Below are 16183 nucleotides of genomic sequence, written 5' to 3' on the forward strand. Positions count from 1 at the left end.
GTCAAAAATTGAGACATCGTAGGCTGTTTAAGGTTGGAAAGTTTGCTTTTCCATAACTACCTTCTCAGGTGTAGGTGAAGCTACAGGGGCAGACTGGCTTACCAATACTGACTTTAAGGCAGTATTCTTATTATATGTTTCTATGTAAAATTTTGTCTATGGTAATGTCCTTATTTGTTGAAGCTTGCATCAGCAGGAAGAGGGAGACTACTTAGTCAAATTTTTAAAGCCTTTGCGTTTATTTTTGAATATTATTCATGTTGATCTTGCAAAAATACTGTGTTTTCATTTATAAAGGGTGCAATTGGGACAGGGTGCAATTTTCTGCTCCTCGCCAAATACATACTCCATTAAAATTACACAACAAGGTTTACCATGTTCCTTTTGGACCTTGATTTTCACTTTGTCCTCTTTAGTTTTAATTATTCCTAAAGAAGTACAGAAATGGATTGGGAGTGCTCTAAACACTGTTGTTCAGAACACTAATGATTCAGTTAATGGCATTGCACAGGAAAGAAGGTACATGTTTATAGTACCTCTTATTGCATTAATGACCTTCAGGCAAACATTTCCAACTGCACTAACTTCTGAGATTGTTTTATCTTTGTCAGTAAATAGTTAAACATTGTTGCTACAGATGGACATTGCAGCCCTTCTAATTAATAACCATCTAATGCAGCGGTGACATTCCAATTGAAGTGGACTAAAGACTGTTTGCAACCTGATAAGATCGAAAAATGTTTTGCTTTTGTTTTAGTCACTTTGGTCATCATTTAAGGTCTTTTTTTTAAACCTGAAGAGCCTTTTGAAAAAAGTTACCAAAAATACCAACTATTGGGAGGTGCCAAGATGAAAATTCAGCAATTCTAAACCAAATGCTTGGCAAGTTGCTGAGTGTATCTGGTAGAATGCATAATTTGCATCTATAAAAATACATGTATTGAGTTTACGTATCAATAGAAAGAAAAATCAAAATTAAAATAGACTTAACTTTGAATTATCACATTTATCAGTAAAGTCAACTTTAAAACAAACTTTAACTTGAGATGATTTTTTTCAGCTATTGATTCTTGTGATAAGAAAATAGCTTCTAAGAGCACATTCACAATAACTTATCATCTCAGCTATATTAGAAACAATAATGGTCGCAACCATAAAACCTGTCCCTCAGATTTAAGGCATTATCTGTAACCACGAAACTTGAACAGGTTTCTTTCAAACACATTTATTTTTTTCGTTAAAATAATCATTTAAAACCGTAAGGTGCAGCTTAATGATTAGCTTCCCATTCCCACAATAAAAAAAACGGTTCTCACTTTTCTTGACTTATTTTTTTGTAGGCTTTTTCATGCCAATGCAACCCAACTGGAAAAGACTGGGAGCCGCAAATGAAATGCTAAAGAGCTGCCTGTGGCTCCTGGTTGCTGACCCCTGTTCTAGTATGTCTTCAGATATATGCCCTGAGAATGGAAATATGGTCTAGATAGTGTTGCTGGAGTCTTCTAAAAGAGCAACTTTCATAGTTCTCCTGAAAATATTTGCATTTATTTTCTTTTCCAAACCAATGGATAGTCGCTTGCCGTCTGTTGCTACCTTTCTCTGGGCAAATGACCAAGACCTAGAAGGTGCCATAACTTGTCTCTGTCTTCAAACATTCAGTCATTTCTGTAACTTTCAGCAGGCATTAGCCAGCTAGGTTAGCTGCAATTTCTAAGATTAGGAATGGCCAATTTCGCACTGCTCCTACTGTATTAATAGTGAGCACTTGCCATGATATTCTCTTCTTTTTATTTTTGTTCAGTCATGTTCTGTATGATCTTTTTTAAGTTTGCAGTGCGCTTGTTCATATTCTACACCCGGCAGAGGACACTTAGTTTTCTGAGGGTCAATGCCACATTACAGATTTTGCTGAGGTTGAGCGTTCTGTGAGGCATATGAAAACCAGCTAAAGGAATCACGCTACAAGTTTTACATTGATACTCGGGACGCTTCTAAACACAATTTTAAAAAAAAATGATGCTGGATGAGATGAGTTGCGTCAGCACAAATTTTATCTGCTGAGGTGATACGTGAAATGTAGAACGTCGGGTTAGAATTAGAATCAGCCCCTTGACCTCCAGCACAGATGCAGAGTGACCTTTCATCTGCCAGCAGTCTTGTTTCTTCAGCAAACTCCATGAATTTTTATTACAAGTTTCTTGCGCCTAAGCTAAGCTTTCAACAAATTGCCTGACACAGATGAGATGAAGTTGTTGAAGTAGCCTCGATGTGTTTTACTGGACTGCCGGTGAATGACACAAACCTGGCGTCTTACAATGTCATACGCCAGTGACCACTGGAGTCTCAGAGTTGATAAATACATCATTTTCTGGAACATTGATTGTTCTACACACTCAGCTGACTATTAAGTTCTGTGGTCAAACCACTTAGATCATATGGCCTCAAAATTATATGGGGCTTTAATAGAATAGATAACGAGAAACTGTTTCCGCTGGCAGGAGGGTCAGGAACCAGAGGACACAGATTTAAAATAATTGGTATAAAAAGCCTGAGGAAAAATGAGGAGAATTTTTTTCTCACACACACAGCCAGACGTTGTGATCTGGAATGCGCTACCTGAAAGGGCAGTGGCAGCAGATTCAATAGCAAATTGCAAAAGGGAATTGGATCTCCACTTAAAAGGGAAAATGTTGCACGGCGATGGGGAGCGCAGGGGAGTGATCCCAGTGGGTTAGCTCTTTCCTGAGAGCTAGTCCGGGCACGATGGATTGAACGACCTCCTCCTCTATGATTCAATGTAGTACACTGAAAATGCCATATTGAGGATGGTAGTGCAAATGATTTCTTATTACTGTCGCTATGGCGAAACTTCCTTCTGCAGGCTGCATTTGTCATTTAAAAATCAAAAAAAAAGTCAAAAGTGCTTTAAATGTGTTATTTTGTTTCATAAATCCTTTGGGGGTTGTGGTGGAAATAGAGAGGAAAGAACAGGGGTTTGGGGCAGGTTGAGGGGGGGGAAATGCCTCGCAAAAGTTCCAACTAATTTATTGCAAAGTTAAACAATGAAACTTGCTACCCAAACTGGAAATTAACCACTGTACCCACTATAACTTCTATCTTGTGACGTTAGCCCCCAAGAGTTTCCAAGTGGAATGGAATAAGGAATTTTGTTCCACATGAGTACCAGGTATTAACCTAACATGACCATGCTTTGCTGGTAGTTAGAATGTTGGGGTCTGTAGGGATGTACAGGAGAATTGTCAGCCATATACAATAGGGATTTTTGTGGTAATTTCGATTTACTGTGTTTGTAGATTGAATTCACTGCTGTGTGTGTGCAATGGTTCCTCACTCCCAGGGACCCCTTTTCCCTTGGTGCAGGGGTTCAGAAATTAGTTTCGGAGGAAAATGTAGCAGTGTTTATCCCCCTGAGCTAGTGCAGAAAGAGTCTTGCCCATTCCAATAATGCGGTTCTGTGTTGTAGAGCCAAACAGCACAGAAGGAGGCTATTCAGCCCATCATGGCAGCGTCGGCCCCTTGAAAGAGCTATCCAATTAGCCCCACTCTCCTGTTCCTTCCCTACAGGTCTGCATGTTTTCTTTTCAAGTATATATCCATTGGCAGCGGTAAATATTCAGATCATAAATGACTGATAAAACACTTGTAATATCCCATTGCTTAAACACCCCATTGTCGAGTAACCCCTACCCTTGAGTGTGTTCTCGTCATAATGTGTCAAGCCCCTACACTGGTTCAGTTGAATTGCACTTCACCAAGAATAAATCTTGATCATGTTATTGTATAATTCCAGCTTATCACAGGCCAAAAATACTTTTTTCAATTGCAGTTGCACTACCGAGTTACATTAGTTGTAATGCCACTTGAACTTTTGCATAGCTTAACATTAATTCATTTAGGTTGAAATGAAAGAATCTTCAGTGGGTGAATCTTTGCAATCTGATTGAGGTCATTACATTTTATAGGAGCCATTTTTCAAAGCAGTACTGACAGCACTCCAAGTTATTAAATTGCAGAATCCAAAGATGGACCTGCAATCACATTTATGAACTGAGATAGAAAAGCTCGAGTCATGTGCAGTGCAAAGGTTAAGATCCCGGTGCAGTTAAGCTTCATCACCCCCTTAGTGACGGTAGTATTTACACGAACATCTTTGTTTAATGGTCAGGGAAGTGATTTAGCCCACCTCTGGATTCAGAATAGATTAAGTCAGCAGGTTGGGTGCCGTAATTATCTAGCAGTGAAAGGGATTCACCAGATATTTCCACACCCTAGGGACTTTACATTAAATTGTGGTGTGTTGAATGGAGATGTACAGACTTTTAAACGACACATAGTGAACATGTGTTATGGGTTATGAGAATTTTAACTGTAAGCTATTACTTTGAATAGTTATTCACAATATTTGAATGGCAAGATGTAAGGTCGCATAATACATCATGAAAGATTAACTTTCAGAGTGCAGCTCAAGAACAAAAAAAATTCCTTTTGTCATTTGCAACCTCCAAATAGCCACATTATTTGCCAATCAGTGACTCCTTAGATCCGGTCATCAACAATTCCCTTCTATCTTTCAAATTTTTTTCTTTCTTCTTTCATGGGATGTGGGCATCGCTGTTGACCATCCCTAATTGCCCTTGAACTGAATGGCTTGCGAGGCTATTTCTGAGGGCAGTTAAGAGTCAACCACATTGCTGTGGGTCTAGAGTCGCATGTGGGCCAGACCAGGTAAGGATGGCAGATTTCCTTCCCTGAAGGGCATTAATGAACCAGATGGGTTTTTATGACAATTGATGATAATTTCATGGTCACCGTTAGTGAGACTAGTTTTCACTGCCAGATTTATTAACTGAATTCAAATTCCACCAGCAGACAATTGGCAGATGAAGTACAATGCAGAGAAGTGTGAGGTGATCCATTTTGGCAGGTAGAATATGGTGAGACAGTATAAAATAAAGGGAGAGGTGCAGGAACAGAGGGAATTTGGTGTATATGTACATAGGTCATTGAAGATGGCAGCGCATGTTGCAAGAGCAGTTAATAAAGCATATAGTATCTTAGGCTTTATTAATAGGGGCATTGAGTACAAGAGTAAGGAGGTCATGTTGAACTTGTATAAGACACTAGTTAGGCCTCATCTGGAGTACTGCGTCCAGTTTTGGATGCCATACTAGAGGAAGGATGTGAAGGCATTGGAGGGAGCACAAAGGAAATTCACAAGAATGACTCCAGGGATAACAAACTGTAGCCATGAGGACAGATTGGAGAGATTGGGACTGTTTTCCTTGGAGAAAAGAAGGCTGAGAGGAGACTTGATAGAGGTATTCAAGATCCTGAGGGGTATGGACAGGGTAAATAGTGAGAAACTGTTTCCACTCAAGAGAACATCAAGACGTAGAGGGCACAGATTCAAAATAATAGGCAAAAGGAGTAAATGTGATGTGAAGAAAACATTTTTCACCCAGAGGATGGTTGGAATCTGGAACAAACTTCCTGAAAGGGTGGTGGAGGCAGATTCGATCGAGGTATTCAAAAGGGAATTGAATTGCTACCTGAAAATAAATAAAATGTAAGGTTACGGGGATAAGGCAGGAGAGTGGGACTAGGTGGAATGCTCTTTTAGAGAGCCAGTGCAGACTCGATGGGCTGAATGGCCTCTTTCCACACTCTAAAGATTCTGTGATTTGAGCCCATGCGCCCAGAGCATTAGCCTGGGTCTCTGTATTACTAGTCCAGCAACATTACTACTACACCACCATATCCCCATACAAACACAAACTAAAACTATAAAACTGAGTGAAACTTACAAGACACACCCTCTTTCTCACCCCCATTCCCCTGCCCTACGGCACCTCCCCAATCCCCCACCCGAGCAAAATCACAAAAATAAATGCCAGTTAAGATGAGAAAATTCTATTTTTCCTCCTTCCTCTGCCAATCCCTCCCTCTGCCAAAGGTGTTGACTCTTTGTCAGAATTCAGTTCCATGAGAATGGCCACTCTCCAGCCCAAGTGAGCATTCTTTGTGCGCGAGCCTTGACGTTAAATGTTGATTCGAGCTTGGCCAACGGGGTCACTGGATCCTATCTTCACGTGATGTCCACATTCTTCAGTGATTCATTGGGCAGCACTCTCAGAAGTTTGTAGATTCAAGTATCGTTCCAGAGACTTGAGTGTAAAATCCAGGCTGACACTCCTGGTGCTCCCCAGTCAAGGAGTGTTACACTGTCAGAGGTGCTGTCTTTCCACTGAGATGTTAAACTACCGTCCCGCCTGTCCTCTCGGATGCAAGGTCCCACGGCATTATTTTCGGGAGAAATGGGGAGTGTTCCCTGTAGTCCTGGTCAATATTTATCCCTCAACCAATATCGCTGAAACAGATTTTCTGGCCATTATTACATTGCTGCATGTGGGAGCTTACAGCGCACAAATTGGCTTGTCATGTTTCTTACTTTACAACAGCAGCAGGAATCACTGGATAGTGATGAGAGTCAGCCTGGCTGAACTTCCCCTCCCTCACCTAGGGGCACTTCGCTTAATGGTAGTGCCATTAGACTGTTAACAACCAAATCAGCATAAACGATGACATCTGGGACCACCTTGGCATGGCTCAATTGCTCACTCCCTTAACCAACTGAGACACTGCGGGTAGTCTTACAAAACTTCTCTCCCAGACAATTAGGATAGAATTTCTGCAGGCATTCTCTTGCCAGAAGATCGATAGAAACCCTGACTCCTCCCCCTCCCCTGCCCCGCAACCTCCACGAGGAAAAACGTTAGTGCTGAAGTCACTGCAGATGATCAATAGAATCAGTTGCCACCTCCCCCACCCCCCCAGGAAAACTCTAAACCAAAGAGTCCACACACTAACAAAATAGCTCTTTTCAATTTCTGGTCTGACTCTCTACTGAAAAGCCCCCCAATGTAACCTGCCATGTTTTAGCTTAATACCCACCGTGAGTGCCAGTCAAGCAGTGCCTCAATTTTAAGGTTCTCACATTTGTTTCCCAATCTGTCCATGGCCTTGCCCTTCCCTCTCTTGTAACATTCTCCAGCTCTATGGCCCTCCTTCGATTTTGCCCTCTTGCACAATCCCAATTTTCTTTCGCGGCTGTGCCTTCAGTTGCCAGGTCCCTAAGCTCTGGAATTCTTTCCCTAAACCTCTCCACCTCTCTACCCCTTCCTCCTCCTTCAAATCACTCCCTAAAACCTACCTTTTTGACCAAGCTTATGGTCACTTCTAATATCTCCTAATGTGGCTCAGCATCAAATTTTGTTTGACCACCCTCCAGTCAGGTGCCTTGGAATGTTTTACTACATTCAAGGTGCTATATAAATGCAAGTTGTTCTTGGTTATTTGTTTTCTTTTTAAACTGTACTGCTGCTCCAATGGCTTTTTGTAGATGATGCAAAATGGAGTGGAAATAAGCCATTTGTATCGGTAAGGTCTTTGTTTGATCTGTGGTCTGATCATTCGAACATGGTGCCACTGGATTGACTTTACCCATGGAACTGTCGCCCAGCTGTCGTGATTTCTTCAGGAGAAGAGAAAGAAAATCAAGGGCCAATGGTGTTGGGAGTCAACAATATTGATGTCAAGAATTCCATCCCATGAACAATGTTTTTTTTGTGTGACCTTCGGCCAGTTTGGCAAGGGAGAGCAATGGCCCAAGTCCCATTGATTCCTGAGAGGTTTTGAAATGATTGAAGAAGCAATGCAAGCTTTTAACTTTTTCAAGTTGGCATTGAAAGAAATGGTTATCCCCTTATTTGCCTTTCCTTTCCCATTTGAAAAGATGTATGTTTGTATTGGTGCGCTGGGAAGTAGGTTTACCAATCACTTGTGACCTCCCATTGATTTCCAACTGCGAGCCCTGGTATGATGTGAACACCGTGGGCAATGAGCCATGCACTTTACAGATAGACCGTGTGTAGGTAATGATGCAATATGGCCCAATTAATTGAGAACAATTCTAACAGACACATACCAATGACCTTTCCTAGAACACCTCAAAGTTCTCCACACCCATCATTCCTAAAGTTGCAGTCTCTTTATTCCAACTTTAAAGTTGTTGCTTCAGGAGGGTGAATTCCTTTTTATTTAATCTTCCAGAACCACTTAGCTTAGCCCAACTGCTTCCAACTTTAGTAATTCAGGGACATAAAATGTACAGCACAGAAATGGGCCATTCAGCCTTGCTGGTGTTTATGCTCCATACTAGCCAACCCCACCCCTCTTCTAACCCTATCAGCACTTCCCCTTAAATGCAGCAATGTTGGTGTAAGCAGTGTAGATTGAAGCATAACATTACAAAGAGATGAAAATAGATTCAGTTAATGGGCAAAACTTTGGCAAATGGTTTTCACTGTAAACAAATCACTTTGGACCTAAGAAAGATAGATTTGAAGTACTTTCTAAATGGTGAAAAAGCTAGAAACAGTGGAGGTTCAATAGACTTTGAGGTCCATGTACATGGATCATTAAAATTTCATGAATAGGTACAGAAAATAATCAAAAATGTTAATGAAATGCTGGCCTTTATATCTAGCGGATTAGAATACAAGGACATATATGTCATGCTACAGCTATGCCAAGTCCTGGTTAGACCACACCTGGAGTACTGTGAGCAATTCTGGGTACCACACCTCAGGAAGGATATTTTGGCTTTGGAGAGCTCGCAGATTAGGGTTATCAGTAAGATATCTGGATTCCTAAAGTCAAATTACAAGGAGAGATTACACAAACTAGAGTTATATAACCTGGAATTTAGAAGGTTAAGGGGCGATTTGATCAAAGTTTTTTAGATATTAAGGGAACCTGATAGGGTCAATAGAGGGAAACTATTTCTGTCAGTTGGAGACTCTAGCACCAAGGGACAAAAATTAAGAGCCAGACATTTCCAGACTGAAATTAGGAAACACTTAGACGCACAAAAGGGGGGTAGATGTTTGGAACTCACCCCTGCAAATGGCAATCGATGTTGGATGAATTGGTAATTTTAATCTAAGATTGATTTTGTTAACCTAAAAGGTTATGGATTAAGGAACCAGAGCAACGATGACCTCATTGAATGGTGGAACAGGTTTGAGGGGCTAAATGGCTGACTCCTGTTTCTATGTTCCTATTCACCTAACCACTTCCATGTGGTAGCGAATTTCATGTTCTCACCACTCTCTAGGTAAACAGGTTTCTCCTGAATTCCCTATTGGATTTAGCAGCTATCTTATATTTATGGAAAAGTTTTGATCACCCCCACAGGTGGAAACATTTTCTCTATGCCCACCCTATCAAACCCTTTCATAAACTTCAAGCCCTTTGTCCGGTTACCCCTCTCCCCCACCCCACCGCTTCAACCTTCTCTGGAGAAAACAGCCCCAACCTGAATCAATTTTTCCTGATTAGGTAACATTATCTGTCTGAAAATAGGTTTGGAATTATTATGCCAATTTGAAAAGAATTTTTTGTTAGTACCAAGTGCAACTATTTGAGATTGATTGTGAAATATTTTCTAAATTGAGGCCAAGAATTTTTTTTAAAAAGCTTCCCAAATATACAGGGAAGAGCAATGAGAATGATCTCCAGACTAAGTGCATTGAATTATGGAGATGGGTTTTGTACCTTGTATTTGCATTCCCTGGGGGGGATCTCATGCCTTTAAAGTCATTAAGGGCATTGACATAAATGGTGCAAGTGGATATATTATTTGAGTTGGCAGTTGGACAAGGAAGCAACCATTTACATTGTGAAAGCCAGGTGTAAGGTTGGATGTGTTTCTCAGGAGGGCCGTTGAATGTCTCCAGGGTGGCAGTGAGACTGACTCATTACAGTTCCTTGAGAAGACATTAGATGCATTTTTTGTAAAAATGATGAGACCACAGCAGAAGCCAGGTAAGATTTTGGGTAATAACCAACAGGTTGGAGTATCCACAACAACAACTACTTGCATTTATATGGCAGCTTTAATGTAGTAGAATGTTCTCAGGGCTGTGGGTCATTTAGGACAGGCCAGAGGGAGATTTTGATCAAGGTTTCCTGAATTGTTTAAGGGCCTCTGCTAAGAGGATTAGAAGTGCTGCCCACCTACATTGTGTCCCAATCACTGTCTGTCTACATAGTGTCCTTCACTGTCGCTGGGTCAAAATCCTGGAAAATCCTCCCTAACAGCACTGTGGGTGTACCCACACTACATGGGGAGATGGTGGCATAGTGGTAATGTCGCTGCACTAGTAATCCAGAGGCCCAGGCTCATGCTCTGGGGGCATGGGTTTAAATCCCACAATGGCAGCCGATAGAATTTGAATTCAGTTAATAAAATCTGCAATATAAAGTTGTTTCTCAATAATGGTGACCATGAGACTATCATCAATTGTCGTAAAAGCCCACCTGGTTCTCTAATATTCTTTAGGGAAGGAGATCTGCCGTCCTTACCTGGTCTGGTGCACATGTGACTCCAGACCCACAGCAATGTGGTTGACTCTTAACTGCCCTCTGAAATGACCTCGCAAGACACTGAATTCTAGCGTAATCAGGGTTGGGCAACAAATGTTGGCCTTCCAGCGATGCCAACATCCCATGAAAGAGTAAAAAAGAAAATTGTCTCCTTGCCCCCACCTCCCCCAGACTTAATCTTTGGGCTGCAGTAACAAGGGAAGCTATCTGACATTTTCTTTTCCTCAAATGGATGAACTGCTTGTATAAGGGTGACAAGCCACCAGCAGGTCGCTGAATTAATTGTAATGAGGCCGGAGGCACAGTTTGTGTCTGGCCTCCGGGCTTAAGCCTTCGGCTTCAGACCTCTCCTGTTTTAGTTTTCCCGGTTTGGGCAAACGTTCTGTCACATTGCCGCCTCCCTACCTAAAAGTGGCCATCTCCACCCTATGACGCTCAAAGTTGAAGAACACCCTTTGGCAATTAGTTCAAAAATATGGGAAACATTTACTTCAAAGCACACTGTCATTTCATTCCAGAAATCCTACTGCAGGTAAAGGAAAAACTTGCACTTATTATAACTCCTTTCTCGACCTCACGAGTCCCAAAGTACTTTGCAGGCAATGAAGTGTTTTCTGGAAGTGAGGTCACTGTTGTAATGTAGGGAACGCGACACCCTATTTGTGCACAGCAAGCTCCCACAAGAAGCAATGTGTTAATGACCAGATAATCTGTGATGTTGATTGATATATTGGCCAGGACACCAGGGAGAACTCCCCTGTTCTTCTTCAAAATAGCACCATCGGATCATTTATGTCCACCTGAGAGGGCAGACAGGGCCTTGACTTGATGTCTCATCTGAAAGGCAACACCTCTGACAGTGCAGGATTCCTTCAGTACTGCACTGGGACTGTCAGCCTAATTATGTGCTCAAGTGGCTGGAGTGGGACTTGAACCCACAATCATCTAGCCAAGAGGTGAGGGTGTTACCGACTGAGCCACAGCTAAGTTAAAAGGTTATATATCCGTTCTTCTACGCCAACTAAGCTTTGTAATAATAAAGTAAAAACAGGTCTTCAAATTCCACATTGTTGTGCATTTCTGGCAGATAGAAAGTCACTTCTGGGACAGCATTTTATGATATTTTGTCAATATCTACATCAAAGAAACAATGTTAATCATAGTGATGATAGTTACTCAGATCAGTATTAGATAAAGTATTTTTTCTTCTCAACTTTTTCCAAGCATAACTGATATTTCTATTTTATTTAAATTTCAGGAATTGTCTCTAAGGCATACGAATGTAGACTTAAGGGCCAAGGAGCACAGTTTGTCAAAACAGCTGTCCCATTCAACACACCTCAAAGCGCAGATTCTGCTGAAGTCACGGGTGACGCACTCAATGGCAGCATTGAACAGCAGGAACCAACGGAGTCCATTGGGCAGGTGATTATAATTCAGGGCTATCAAGTTGGATGTGGTGAGGATATCTCCATTGACGCCTCTGTTGAAGCCACTGCAGCAGCAACTCTTCAGACTCTGGCAATGGCGGGTCAAATGGCTCAGGTGGCACAGGTGATGCACATCACAGAAGACGGGCAGCTTATAGCCACAACTCGGAGCACTGCTCACGTGGGTGGCATGGTACCAGGGCAAATCCTCGCGAGGCAGCTGACATCAGGTGCCACCCAGGTCGTGGTGGTCGAAAATCCAGCCGAGGATGGGGATGTTACCGGAGCAGCTGTTGCCATGGAAACCCTGTCAGATTCCAGTCATGTCATCGAAGAGGTGGTGACGCAAGAGGAGTCGACAGTGCCTGCGTCAGAGACGCCCACGGCACTGGATGCACTTCTGTGCGCTGTCACGGAATTGGGTGCAGTAGAGACAAGGTCAGCCGAACAGGAAGGGTGTGAGCCTAACCAAGAGGGGTCTTGCTCCGTGAGCACTGCCATCGAGGAGGTCATTTCAGCCCCAAAAGAGTCAACGCATGGAACAATGGAGATATTTCACAAAGAGGAAACTGACCACGAACTCAGGCAAACTGAAGCCACAGAGGCTGGGGAAATGGTGTCGAGCATTGAGCAAACAGTGCCTGTAACCACTGCAGAAGGGGAATCCCACGTCACTTTCAGTGACATGGTGCAAGAGGTACTGCAGTTTACCATGTGTGATATGAGAGCAACAGGCCATATTGTGAAAGATGGCATCACTCAGGTCATAATGGCTAAGGAAGGAACCACACACTTGGTTGAGGGGGCTTCCCAGATCATAATGCAAGAAGGCGAAGAACAAACCATAACTACACACGGACGTCCGATGCGTCTGGTAGATTCCTCTGGCGAAATATCACAGATAATTATCACGGAGGAAGTTCTCCAAGCCATGGTTCAAGAGACCACGGGTCATTTGTCCGAAGAAGCAACTCATGTTATTGTGACAGAGGTACCGCACAGCGTGATGAACGGTGACCACTCCAGGTCAGTGACTGAGGTTTATCCACATAGTGTGATGGAACTGATTAGTGAGAACATGTCGTCGCCCAGTCATCCAGTGACAACGATTGCCTTGGCAGAGTGTTACACTGAGGACAGGTCAGAAGTAGTTACGACTGAGCTGTCAGCTAAAGAAGAGCAGGAAATGGAAGTTGGTGGAATCCAAGAAGCATGACTCACCTTTCGGAGGGTAGGAAGCTCTTTTGAAAGACACCATGGCTGATATTCCATCAGATGCACTATTCAAAGCATAACATGCTCAGTATGGCGCATGCATTCCATGTGTCTGCTAGTAAATCTGTGATTGGGAATCTGATTGGTTATGAAGCAATGAATGGGAGTGTAGAACCATGATCTAATCAAGTGAGAGACAACTGATCATATTGACTTCACTGGAACAAAGGAGTTTTAAGAATTCTGCTGCTCATAACTGTGCTCTCTGAGTTAAATAGATGCATCCACTTATAAGATGATTTTTGGAGGCATGGTGGAGTTGTATGTTGGTGTTTACCCCCATTTCCATTGCGCAGAATTGTCAGTAAAAAAGTGGATAGGGGAACATTGACATCGGCTCAAAAACAGTCTTAGCAGGAGTCTTGAGAGGGGGTAGCCTCAGTCTCAGGGAGTGGTGCAGGATGTAGGGGACCACAAAGTGGGAGAAGAAGCATAGCTGGCAAATAGATTTGAGACTTGAATCATTTGACTGGGCGACTCAATACATTTCATTTCTAGTTGTTTCCTGACTTGAGCACTAAAGACTGAGGGTCCTGTATCTGAATTAGGCCAAGAGTACAAAGCTGGAAGTGTAGATTGTCGCTTATTTCTTTAATTACCTTCTTTAAACCTGGCAAAAGCAGGAAACAAAGTGAAACCCAGCCAGATAGCAAAAGACTTTGAACGGGATGGGAGGACAGCGAGAGGGGGGTAATTGTATTGCGTGCATTTTTCTTAATTTTGTTTTAGGCTCTGTTAACAGAGAAATAAAATGAATTCAGGCAAGTTGCACATAATCATCCACCATGAAATGCTAGATGTTGTTAGCTGTTTATTTTTGTTGTTCAAATGCTGATTTCCCCCAGACTTACAAATTCAGAAGAATGCATTGAACTGGCTGCGTGTTTTCTTTTGCATTGTGTTTTTGGGGAATGGGAGGGAATATCAGAAGGTGATATAATTTGAGATTAAAAAAAGTGTTACTCAGCTCAGGTGGTCTGTTTAACTGTACAACAAACACAAGATAATATGATAATGTACAATTTTATGTTTGACAATCATTAACATGGCTTTAAAGAAAAAGTTTCTCTGTTTTTCTTTTCGTTAACCGCTTGTCCCAATAAATTGTTCTGGTTTAAAGAAAAGTACAGCTGTATAATTCATGGATTTCTCTTGCATTTTCAAGCCTACAAATAATTAAACAAAACTGACTTAACTTTTTTTTGAAAAAGAGCAATCGGTACTTGGCTGGTACCCAGTATTCTAAGTGATTCATATGTTTACCAATTATGAAAATAAGCCCTGTTTTAATGTACAATTAGTGAATAACAATTTAATTATATGATGTGTTTTACACATGGAGCAGCAGCCAATACACTACTAAATCTGTCAAATGCATATAAATATTATTTTATACATTCTTAACAACTTAATATGTTGAGATCTACTTGTTTTTGCATGTCCACTTAACATACTTGATTTTTCATTCTGTCGCAGAATTATTAATTACATCCACTGCAGAGTAAAAATTGGAATGATGTGGGAAAGTGATCACTCAGTAAAAGGGATAAACTGACCGATATATTAAGCCCAACAGCTGCATCTTCCATGTGCCAGCGTAGCTGCCTTGCTGGCCCCATACTCTCAAGACTGGGACTCTAGCGGTCTGCTATGTTCGTTGAACTCCAGTGCTGACAATGGAGCAGGAAAACATGAGAGTGACCATGACTCTTGTGTGTCACATATTCAGTGGTGTAGGATGCACCAGCTTAATTTTAGATCCCTGGACAACTGTGAAGGAAAACTGACGAGATCAGGAGAATTTATTTTTAAGTAACAATTCAGGTTCTCGGCTATTGGCGTATTATTGCTGCTTGAATTGAAACCGTGACCACTTGATGATCACCGTGCCATGTAACTGCATTCAAGTTGTTTCTTAATCTTGTGCTTTACTCAAGATCGGCAATGGTTTTATCTAAACATACTTTGCTGGAATTTTCATTCAATGAAAACTACAACTGCATAGTAGTTTCCCGGTTACCTTTATAAGATTTTATTTTTTGATCAAGAATGTAGATTAAGATGGGAACTGAGAAGTTTTCCCAATCCGAGGAATGTATACTTCCAACATTGAATATTTCTACAGCAACACTTGCACTTGTGTCTAGATGCACCAGATTTCATGACTTTGGAGAGGTGGGAGGGGGTCATTTGAAATAAATACTTACATATAAAATCTGAAAACTTTGTGACTACAACTTGCCACTGCCTGAAAGAGCAAAAACAGCCCTGGAGGAAGCAGAGAGGCTGGAATAGTGGGAAGCGCAGTTAGTTTTTCTCTGAGGTCTGCACACCCTATCTGACTGGAATGCAAAACAGGAGAGATGGATTCTTTGGGGTCAGTGATAGGAGACCCCTGAAGTCAGGGATGCTCACTTTGTGATGGTCACTATTTCTTTCAGCGCCATGGCTTTGAATGCCTAGAGCTCCACCACAGTTCAAGAAGATGTTCAGTGAGCTAAGCAGTAAACTTACACCTCTCCATGACCCTTCAAAGTGGGTTATTTATATGAGCGAACTCCTTTATAGCTTATGCTGATTGTGCTCAGGCTGTATGCCAGAGACTTGAGCACAAAAATCCAGGTTAGCACTCTCAGTTTCGGTACTGTGTGTGTTGCTGCACTGTCAGAGGTGCCATCTTTCAGATGAGGTATTAAATCAAAGCGCCGTCCGTCCCCTTAGGTGAATGTACAAGATCCCTTGGTGCTATATTGAAGAAGAGCACAGGAGTTCTACCAGATGTCCCTTTCATTATTTATCCCTCAACCTAACATCACAGAAACTGATTATCTGGCCATTATCACATTGCGGCTTGTGGGATCTTGCTGTGTGCACACTGACCGCTGCGTTTCCTACATTACAACAGTGACTACGCTTCAAAAATACCTTGATGGCCGTAAAGCACTTTGGGACATCCTGAGGTCATGAGAGGTGCTACATAACTGCAAGTTCTATCTGTTTACTCTGCGCCA

At 41.9% G+C, this 16183-nt stretch overlaps 1 protein-coding gene across 3 annotated transcripts in view; it reads left to right on the forward strand.

Moving 5' to 3' along the window:
* znf407 (zinc finger protein 407) overlaps nt 1-14518 on the forward strand; it is a 438369-nt gene extending 423851 nt beyond the window's left edge. For 2 of the 3 annotated variants that reach the window (XM_078539888.1, XM_078539889.1), the window contains exon 9: nt 11726-14517. In XM_078539888.1, coding sequence (XP_078396014.1) covers nt 11726-13113 — 1388 coding nt within the window. In that variant the 3' untranslated portion in view covers nt 13114-14517. Of the gene's footprint in view, nt 1-11725 lie in introns of all 3 variants that reach the window. The other variant, XM_078539891.1, reaches the window with a different exon arrangement.
* Nucleotides 14519-16183: the final 1665 nt, after the last annotated feature.

Source organism: Cetorhinus maximus, chromosome 4 (assembly GCF_964194155.1).
Source record: "Cetorhinus maximus chromosome 4, sCetMax3.hap1.1, whole genome shotgun sequence".
Lineage (NCBI taxonomy): Eukaryota > Metazoa > Chordata > Chondrichthyes > Lamniformes > Cetorhinidae > Cetorhinus > Cetorhinus maximus.